Source organism: Protomyctophum parallelum (genome assembly GCF_964188405.1).
Source record: "Protomyctophum parallelum genome assembly, chromosome: 14".
Lineage (NCBI taxonomy): Eukaryota > Metazoa > Chordata > Actinopteri > Myctophiformes > Myctophidae > Protomyctophum > Protomyctophum parallelum.
In genome coordinates, this window is record NC_139709.1 from 33,205,766 (window position 1) to 33,217,022 (window position 11,257).

Consider the following 11,257-nt stretch of genomic DNA (forward strand, 5'->3'; position numbering starts at 1 on the left):
GCCATATAGGGTGCAAAGTTTCAAATAATGCTACTGCCATCTACTACAAATACTACTAACATTATGTGACTGCCGTTTCTAGCAGCGGTCCGTGAAATGTGTCCCTTTTTACGGAAAGCTTGACGTTCTTGCATTTTGCAGTCACTGCCTCTGGCTCTGATGCAATCTGAGAGGGCGATTTCACATAGCTTGTGTCTGTGTGTGTGTGTGTGTGTGTGTGTGTGTGTGGGGGGGGGGGGGGGGGGGGGGGGGGGGGGGGGGGGGGGGGGGGGGTTGGGGGGTACATGTATCCGATGTAAACAAGGCTGAGAGTCACGCCAGTCTCGTGCTGCCATCAAAACAAACAGACCACGCCAGAGGGAGAGCGTGGACACGGCGTCCATGGCTTAGTCCCTTCCATTGACCGCCTAATTCCCCCCTCGCAGCCCTCATAATGGGGGCTATTGATTGGCCTTCCTGAGCCCGCATGCTCACACATAAGTGACTGTCATTGTGAAAATATGTGCACGGTCGTTTGGGGGGCATGCTTCAGTCTATTGCCCTTACTTTTAAAAAATAACATTTGGCTGAAACGGCAGTTTGCCCCGATTCCCCTAGCTCACGAGACTGTGACTAAGGGCTTTTTCCTCCCGGGGTCAGGTCAGACAGACCCCATCCATCCACCACTATTTATGGCAGTTTGTAAACAAGGAAGTGTTGAGCGTTGCGTGGGTTTAGACTGAGCAGCTCCCCCGCTTTGATTTGATGTTATTTTTTTGGGGGGTCTGTTTCTCTGTATCGCCCACAATATTGCATTCCCAGATACACGATGTATACAGTTAAGCAGAGTGAGGGATGGGTGTGTGTTTATTTGGTTGACTAATAAGACTACAAGACTGAAAGATATTTAGTCGACTAAACAATTAAAAAAAACACAAGACTAAATCACAATTATGCTGTCAAAATGAACACTGGTCTGGCCAGCTGTTTAAATCAGCCGTCAACCGTCACACACAAGTCTAATATGCAAGCACAAGTCTAATACGAGCCAGCTTGTATCTATCTGGCAGAAAGCTTAGCGCCTCCTTGGAATGTTTTTTCTGCAGTAACTGCTGTCTGTTGGGTGAGGAGGTGGAAGCACTGCAGGTGGACCTGAAACTGTGATCCTCAGTCCCTGCTTGAGACGGCTATCTAATCCCATTGTTATATAAGAGTCTGAGTCAAAGACAACCGAGCACCGGAGTAACCGAAAACCAATGACGCAAGACTAGACCTTATAAATGCCTCACGCGCTTATTTATTGATGAACTTTTTAATAAACGCTCAAGTCCCGACGGTGTTTGTTTTGTTTAAGCTGATTTAAGTTTAAGTTTTAAATGTGAATGTGAACAAATGTGGGAGAAATACAGACAGTAAAAAAACAGACTGTTCCTTGATGAAATCATGTGCGTGCATTAGGGGTGTAGCGATACACTTTAACAGCGATATGATACGTATCACGATACATGGTTGACGATACGATATACGATACGATTCAATGATTTCAAATCGATACAGTAACTATTTAGCAAATACATTAAATATGTGTGAAACTTGTGGTTAGTGCATGTTTTTTAAGGGAAAAATGTATTATGGATATAAATAAGTAAACACAGTGATTCTCTGGCAAATAGATGGACATTGTATCGCCTTGACATTGAAAAATACATACATTTTTCAATTGTAAGCTATATGGAATGGAAAAGTAATTAAATCCATCTTTTTCTGTTTTCTTCTTAAAATTGCTATATACAGTACTTAGTATTGATAAAATTGATTATGTACATTGCAAGAAATAAGATACCGATTATTTCCATTGTAAAACAATATGATGCAAAGTCAAACGATACGATATTTGCTGTTTAATTATTATTTTCTTTTTAATTAAAAATCGATATTTCGATAGTTAATAACTATAATTGTTACACCCCTAGCATAAACGCTGACAAATGAGTTTTGAAGGTGTGTCCATGTATGACTTTCAGAAGTTACTTTCAGCATTCACAAGTTCAGCTTGTGAATGCTGAGAAATGTAGATTAAATCATATGAAGCCACAGTTGTGAAGTGAATGTATATATATTCATCCATGATAGTTGAACAGTACATGCTTGTACAGTAGGTACTATTTACTCCCATCTAGAGGTACAACCGCAGCAGGTGTTAAACATGCTATAATAGTTGTATATAGTGAATGGCATTTTTGTCAAATGCCAAGAGTGTTTTGAAATTAGTTTTAATTTCCTACATTGTAGGACAGTACAGGCCTTCTTCATTTGACTACGTTTAAACACATTCTTGGTGAAGCACGCCTGGACACAGAGGTCTGTCTTTGTTGGTTCAGTACTTGTTGGTGATTTGAGCCCACATGCTCATTTCCACAGGTGTATAGAGTTCCAGTTGGTGCACCTCGTCAGTGCTTCTGCTGGAAGCAAAGGAGAAGAATCACACTCCACTAATTAGGAGCTTAAATACTGTAAAATAGCTTTGTCTTGCAGAAGAAGAATCCATGGTACTGCATGCATCTTGGCACTAGAAAAGTCCAGTATACAGTAAGGCGTCTATATAATAGTGCAGTGTACAGTAGTTGTATACAATTTCATTTTCTGACAGACTTGTGCTCTTGAAATGTATTGTCATGATATTGATGATGGCTGCTATTTGTGTGACAATACTCTCTAGGCCAATTTGAGATCAATATCTGACTATAGAAGCTGACAGGTAATGTCTGGAGGAAGGCTTGAACCTCAGTTCATGACACGGGGCACTGGTTGTACAATGGCATTAGATGTATATGGTGCAATGGGTTTGGGACCAAAGCCTCTGGGCGCACACGCACGCACACACACACACACACACACACACACACACACAGAGATGGCCTGTGTGGTGAAATAAGGCATTCTCAGAAAGCTTGCCTAATGTCCCCATGGTTATGAGTTCAAATATTACTCATTTCAAAACGATATGTTTGAAAGCCAACTTCTGGATGAAACAAGTCGTAACATCACAACTTGCTGCCAAGGGACACACTACTGTGCTGTGGCGCTTGTAACAGTACTTGGTACTGACTGTCGGGTTTAAGACCACTTTAATTCTGGGATGTTTAACAATAATGTAACTCTGTAAAATGAAACCAAATGAAGAGAGAAGAGAGAAAAGATGTGAGAGGGTGGGGGTGAAGCCATACTATGCTACCATCTCACCCCCCCCCCCCCCCCCCCCCCCCCAAAAAAAAATATTGTGGCATTCAGGGTTGTGCCAACTCCACTGGGCATAAATTATCCCAGCATGAATCCAAGGGAACAGCCACAGTAGGCTGTGTATTAGTGTGAAATTGTCCTAGTTCTTTAGTAAACAAAACACTGTGTTCCGGTTGGACTCTAGACACCAATTTTATTCAATCAAGAGAGAGAACTCATAGCATAACAAAAAAAGAACTGGGAAACGATGAAACAAATGAGCGGACAAAATTGAACTTACACTACAGCTATGATTACTATCAGAATAGAGCTTTAACTTTTAAATAATAACGTTTGAAATCACTTTCAGCGGTGTATTTGAACCATGATTTGAACGTCTACTCCCAAACCTTTCATATCTATCCTGCCATATACGCTCCACATCTCTCCAACTTCCACTGGTCGGAGAAGTTGTCTTATTTGGGTTATGATGTAACCTATGACGCACTGTATCTATGATGTATGACCATATAACGTTTCAGTGCGATCCAGCCATTGTTGAAAAAACCCTGTGTGAAGTGAGGGGCGCTCTTATCATTGTACATCATCTAATGAACAACTGAATCTATGTGATTGGTTAGCCGATTTGCTCGTCTACATATGATGTACATTTTCCCTTCACTGTCAATGGCATTTCATGTTTGTGTTGCCTCAAATTGATGTCATATTTGGCGGACATTTGACCAAATTTCTCCTTTCATCGTCAATGGCAAATATTGAGGCGTGTGGGGACAAAAAAAAACATATTTGGCATTTTTCACATTTCACATTTAAAATAAAATATATAAAGGAGTATTGATAATCACACCTGTGTGAAGTGAGGGGTGCTCTTATCGTCGTACATCATCATGACGTAAAATAGACATTTGCTCAGACACTATGACATAAAATTCTCCGTTCATTGTCAATGGGAATTTAATGTTTGTGTAGGACAAAGTTTGTGCGCACACACCAAAAGCTGGATATAGGAGGGGCTATCTATCGCCCCTAGAAATAATTACACCTGTGTGAAGTGAGGGGCACTCTTATCATCGTACATCAATACATCAATTCACAAACTTCAATGTTTGTGTTACGCAATGTTTTTGTTAGCACGAACACTCAAAATTGTCCATCTATTGTCAATGGCATTTTAATGTTTGTGTAGGAGGACAACGTTTGTGCATACACACCAAAAGCTGGATATAGGAGGCCCTCAAGAAATAAAAGATTCAAGGAGTTTGGCCGCATACTGGCAGCATTTGCAACAAATGTGACAGTAGTACATAATTGCCATGATTGCCTTCAGCCTGGGGATAATGAGAAAAAAAACACATGAAATATCTCCTTCAGGTCAAGCTGCTGGTGGTCCCCTGTGGTGAGGGTCTTCAGTAGCCAAACCCCCTCCTTATATAAAGCTGCCCCCATGTCTCCCCTCCTTTAAAACTGCCCTCAAAACCCCACCTCTTCACAAATGCCCTTCCCCTCATTTTTTTAAATTAATATTTTGTCTTTATTTAAAATTATAATCAATTTAAAGCGAGTGATGATATAAATCAGATTTATTATATAAATGATGTATATCTATCTATAAATGCACCGAAGCCCCTGCCCAGGGTCCATATACGGAGCTGGCCTGTTCTGACATCTGCATATACTCCACATTCGGGCACGCCTGACAAAGAACTCCATATATGGGCATAAAAGGGACACAGGCATAATATCTGGGTGGGGCATTAATTTCCACCTTGCATCGTTCCAAGTAAGCCAGTGCCCAACGGGCACCGCTGTAGAGGCCCCACGGGCACCGCTCTAGTATAATTAATTATGTATATATTCAGTGATTTCACTTAATTCAAATATCACTTTTTTTTTTTTTTTTTGTGATAATCCTCCCTACTATAGAGTGTGCTGACCATATAAGGAGTTCCTCCCTGTCCCCAGTTAACTGCTTGGGGTTAAAAAACCTTAGGTTTAGTTTTTGGCTAGGTGGCCCAGCCTTCATCCGATCAGGATAGAGAGGGGCCTTCCGCCAATCATGATCGAGCGGGGGCGGGCCTTGGTGTGCATGTGCACATCTTGTTACAGCCAGAACCTTCCATGTTAGTGCCAGATCCAGAGCAGCAAGGGGAGGAAAATGGCTACCGAGAGCCAGGAGATTCCGTCCATACATGCAAACAAGGAGGAGCCTTTGTTGCTGGCAGGCTTCTCCAGCTCTTCACCGGGCTCCAGGTAGTTCCTGGCAATGAACTTCAGCACCTCATCCAGAAGAATTACGGGCAGCGAGAACTTCAGCACCATCCGCCACTGGGCGAGGTTCAAAGATGTGATCTGGAAGATGACAGACAGAGGCTCCACATAGAGGATGAGGAAGTGAAGGCCCATCGAGAGGCTGATGGCTCCCAGCAGCCACATGTTCTTCCAGGGAGGCATACGCAGCAGCGACTGATTCTCTGACACACTGTTGAGGGCATTGCACATCTCAATGGTGACCAGGACAGACAGGGCTATGGTCATTGGAATGGGAGACCGAAACAGACCACAGTCCACACCCGCAAACTGTGGATTTTCTGGGCTACACTTCAGGAAGTGGCTCAGCTGGTAATAGGTGATTCCGGGACCATCTTGAGCAGAAACAAACCACCAGGCAGCAGCACCAACAGTAGCAGCACCCACATAGCAGCCAATGACCATATATCTGAAAAAGAGCCATCCAGAGATGAGCGGCTCGCGGGCATTACGTGGTGGCTTGTTCATGATGTCCAGATCTGGGGGGTTGAAGCCCAGGGCTGTGGCAGGTAGACCGTCGGTCACCAGGTTGACCCACAGCAGCTGAACTGGAATCAAGGCATCGGGGAAACCCAGCGCTGCAGTCAGGAAGATACAGACAACCTCTCCTATATTCGAGGAGATGAGGTATCGGATGAACTGCTTCATGTTGTTGTAGATGGCTCGTCCTTCCTCCACGGCAGCTACGATGGAGGCGAAGTTATCATCCGCCAGCACCATCTCAGAGGAAGACTTGGCCACCGCAGTGCCTGAACCCATGGCGATGCCTATCTCCGCTTTCTTCAAGGCAGGAGCATCGTTCACTCCGTCCCCGGTCATAGCAGTAATCTCATCGTGCGACTGAAGGAACTCCACGATCTTTGACTTGTGAGAGGGCTCGACGCGGGCAAAGCAGCAGGCTTTAAGCACGGCTTCTCTTTGCGCAGCGGGCGACAGGTCGTCGAACTCGCGGCCCGTGAAGGCCACGCTCGAGAGGTCACGCAGGTCATCCCCTCCAAAGATCCCAACTCGCCTGCATATCGCCATCGCCGTACCCTTGTTGTCTCCGGTGATCATGATCACTCTGATGCCTGCCCGGCGACACAGCTTGATGGCGGCCGCCACTTCTGCCCTGGGAGGATCCAGCATGCCCACGCAGCCAACAAACGTCAGATCGGTTTCATACTCGACGAAGCGGCTCGAGTCCTCCAGCGGCAGCTCCTCTTTGCCCACGGGGTTGTCGAGCGTGGCCATGGCCAGGCAGCGTAGGCTGTCCCCGCCTGTTCCGTACTCCCTGAGCACAGACATGACCTTTTCCTTAATGGCAGTGGTCAGCGGTACCCGGTTCTGACCAACACGGATGTGAGTGCACCTGTCAATCACTCCCTCCGGGGCGCCCTTGACAAACATCTTGGAGGACCTTGTCTGACTGGCCTCGTTTGGCGTACAGTACACGGACATGGACTTCCTGTCCCGGGAGAATTCCAGGGTAAACTCCTTTTTCATCTGCTGCTTTATTACGGCGTTACAGGCGTTGGCCCTCTCAATCTTGGACAGTTCCTCGACGTCCGTGTCAAAGACGTTCATCTTCTCCACCAGACAGGTGAGAGCTGTCTCCGTGGCCTCACCAACCTTCTCATACACACCTTTGGCCTCATTGTAGTCCAGTGAGGAGTCATTGCATTGAGCACAAATAGTGGCCAGCTCCACTAAGCCGTCATACTGGGAACACTTCACTAGGACACCTTTGTGGAACACTTCTCCGTCAGGGGCATAAGTAGAGCCAGTTACGGTAAATTCTTTCAGGGTGCAGCTGTCATCTGTAACCTGGTCAACTATGAACATCTTGCAGACCGACATCTGATTGGTGGTCAGTGTTCCGGTCTTGTCAGTGCAGATGACGGAGGTGCAGCCCAGGGTCTCCACGGAGGGCAAGCTGCGGACGATGGTGTGCTTCTTGGCCATGCGGCGAGTTCCCAGAGCAAGGCAGGTGGTGATGACAGCAGGCAGACCCTCCGGGATGGCGGCCACGGCCAGGGCCACGGCGATCTTGAAGTAGTAGACGGCCCCGCGTATCCAGGAGCCCCCATGGACAGGATCGTTGAAATGGCCGATGTTGATGATCCACACCGCGATGCAGATCAGCGTGATGACCTTAGAGAGCTGCTTTCCAAACTCGTCCAGTTTCCGCTGCAGAGGCGTGCGCTCCTGTTCCGTGGACGCTATCTCGTCACAGATCTTTCCTATCTCCGTGTTGACCCCCGTGGCCACCACGATGCCTACAGCTTTGCCTGCTGTGATGTTGGTGCCGGAGAAGAGCATGTTCTTCTTGTCCTGGTTGACGGCACGTGGGTCAGGCACAGGGTCCGTGCGCTTTATCACCGACAACGACTCCCCTGTCAGAATCGACTGGTCAACTCTCAGCGTCGTGGACTTGATAGACGTAAGCCGGACGTCTGCGGGAACTTTATCACCGACAGCCACTTCCACGATGTCCCCAGGCACAATTTGACTTGCTTTGATCCACTGGATACTCTTTCTGTCCTGACGGTACACTTTAGCCATCTCTGGCTCGTACTCCTTGAGTGCCTCAATAGCGTTCTCCGCATTTCGCTCCTGCCAAACTCCGACGATGGCATTCGCCACGAGAATCAGTAGGATAACTAAAGGCTCTACAAATGCCGTGATGGTCTCTCCCTCTTCAAACCACGCCAGCGCAAACGATATGCAGGCGGCGAAAAGGAGGATCCTCACAAGTAAATCTTCGAACTGTTCAATCACCAGTTCCCAGAGAGATTTAACCGCCTCAGGTGGTAATTCGTTAGGTCCATATTTCTCTCGTTGTTTCGTCACTTGGTCTAACCCCAGACCGTTGCTTTCATCAACGTTAAAAAATCCATGAACTTCTTCCGCCGTCTTTGTATGTCCGTTGTCCATGGTCAAAGGCTTCTTGAGGACACCGCTCTCTCCTTCCCTCTGTCTTCTCTCTGCCCACCCCTTTTATTACAGCTTGAACGCTAACAGGGTATAAGCAAAATAGTTGAGATTTAGTCGTTGCTATATCCTCCGCTTCGGTGTTCTACATGCTTATTTCAGACGACATGTGTTTTAAGTTGCAAGCTGCTGTTCACAACGCCTGACATCATGTATTTCTCCCAAACGTTTGTCCAAATATGGAGTGTTTGCCCAAATATGGAGCTGACCGACTGTCATATTGGTGCAGTCAGAATACTGAATTTGTCCCAAATATGGTCTGCCTGCTGACTGCCCAGGCCATGCTGCTCCTCAAGAACCATGCTGTATGTCAAGAACCGTACGACGTACCAACGACTGCTCCCAGCGTCGAGTCGGTCCAACAGGCAGTTGTTTCCGCCGATACGACTGATACGCGATAAACAGGCATACAATTTAATTAGGGGTGCACGATTATGAAATTATGACCGATATCCGATCTACGATTATTTGCAGCGTCATATCTGCCGATACCGATTCTGACCGATTCCGATATTATACAGAGGACCACAATGGAAACAAGCCTAGTATAGGCCCTATAGGGGCTTGGCCCATGCAAAGCCTGTTAATAAAGTATTCAATCAATCAATAAATAAATAGCATAATACTTTTCCAAGTGTCTGTTTTCACAAATTAAATGTAGATTTATTTTAAAATGTATTTATTTTTGCTGTTGAAAACCGATTAAATAATCTGTATTATTTTGAGACCATTCCGATACAAATATGGTATTTTTATGGCCAATTTGGCCTATTCCGATTATGCTACCGATTAATCGTGCATCCCTCCATATATAATTATGGAGATTCAGCTGTCCAGGACGACCGATCCAACCGATATGCAATTATAGTAAGTATCACGGTTACTCACTCAAATGTAAACAATTTTCTCACCCGGTGCCAATTGCCTAAGATCAATTGTAACCCTGGGCGCTACTCTCCCGCTGCCAACCTGGGGAAAGCTTGAGATCAGTTTCCCCAGTAGGTTGTATAGTTCCTTTCCAATCCATCAGGGTGACCAGGAGGAGGCAGTATAGAGACCGGATTACTGTATGTTCCTTAATAACCTATACCTGGGCAGGGATACTTAAATAGCTGAACCTGTGGGCCACATTACAAAAATGGCAAGGGGGCGGTTGATAAAATGAGAACATTAATTATACTTAATAACTTCTATATTTTGTTTGCTTTAATGCATAAAGACAAATGCAATGTGCATTCTGGATTGTCAGATATTGTTATTTTACTAGTATATTACTATTATACTACTACTATACTACCACTACAGTATACTACTGGTTTTGAAGTTTTTGAGTTATTTCACTTAAATGGTAAATGGTGCATTTATATAGCGCCTGTATCCAAGGTGCTTTACATTCACCCATTCACACACATACACATACACCGATTGCGGCGGAAGCAATGCAAGGTACCAACCAGCACATCGGGAGCAATTTGGGGTTCAGTGTCTTGCCCAAGGACACTTCGACATGTAGACAGGAGGAGCCGGGATTCGAACCGCCGACCTATGGATCATTGGACGACCTGCTCTACCTCCTAAGTCATGTTTGCCAGAAAAGGAAACTTTGATGCTCAATGCATTCTCTATGGCAATAGCACAAACTTTGGCATGCTACTAGTCCTACATACTTACACCTATAGCAAACCCATTCTAGCCTATTTAGGTCATAGTTTTAGAAATATAGTGCTTTCAAATTTGAGACGTTTAACATGGGGCTCAATGGCAGGCATTGGCACGTCAAAAAAGCACTTTCACTTAGAAACTCCATTCACACTTTTTATTATTCAGCTTACTGTGGAGACACATGCTGGAACTTTTTACTTTGAAATGTTTTGTAGTTTCTGAGTTATTTAACTTAAACGCCCAATGCATTCTCTATGGCAATAGCACAAACTTTGGCATGCTACTAGTCCTACATATTTCCTTTATTATATATTACTGTACATACTGTACATTCTGTACATTCAACAACAAGTGTATTTATTCCCATTATTGCATTACTGTATTGCACTCTGGTTGGACGCTACTATTAATTTCATTGTCAAAGTATTTGTATACTATGTGCAGTGACAATAAATTGAATCTAATCTAATCTAATCTAATATACTTACACCTAGCAACCCCATTCTAGCCTATTTAGGTTCATGTTACGGTGGACATGTTTGCCTGAAAAGGAATCTTTGAAATGTTTCATAGTTTTAGAAATATAGTGCTTTCAAATTTACAATGGGGCTCAATTGCAAAAATGATGAAAAACGGCGTGCTATTGTATGCCGTACGATATGGTCCAAAATGATGAAAAACGAGGATACTTTTTTTTTTTTTTATTCAAAAAACTATGGGCTATAACCCATCGTTTTTTTTCATTTTTTCATTTTTTTCAAATCCTCAAAAATGATGAAAAACGGCGTGCTATATTATGCCTTACGATATGGGCTATAGCCCATGGTCCAAAATGATGAAAAACGACGAAAAAATAAAATCAAAAATTAAAAAAACGATGGGCTATAACCCATCGTTTTTTTCATTTTTTCATTTTTTTCAAATCCTCAAAAATGATGAAAAACGGCGTGCTATATTATGCCGTACGATATGGGCTATAGCCCATGGTCCAAAATGATGAAAAACGACGATAAAAAAAAATTCAAAAATTCAAAAAACTATGGGCTATAACCCATCGTTTTTTTCATTTTTTTCAAATCCTCAAAAGTGATGAAAA

At 44.3% G+C, this 11,257-nt stretch overlaps 1 protein-coding gene across 1 annotated transcript; it reads right to left on the minus strand.

Moving 5' to 3' along the window:
- Window positions 1-5,340: 5,340 nt before the first annotated feature.
- Window positions 5,341-8,442, minus strand: LOC310871262 (sarcoplasmic/endoplasmic reticulum calcium ATPase 2-like; the record flags this gene model as incomplete). Its single annotated transcript, XM_083782750.1, has 1 exon — window positions 5,341-8,442. One exon carries the CDS (start codon window positions 8,440-8,442, stop codon window positions 5,341-5,343), a length of 3,102 nt encoding a protein of 1,033 aa, XP_083638876.1.
- Between the last annotated feature and the right edge of the window lie 2,815 nt (window positions 8,443-11,257).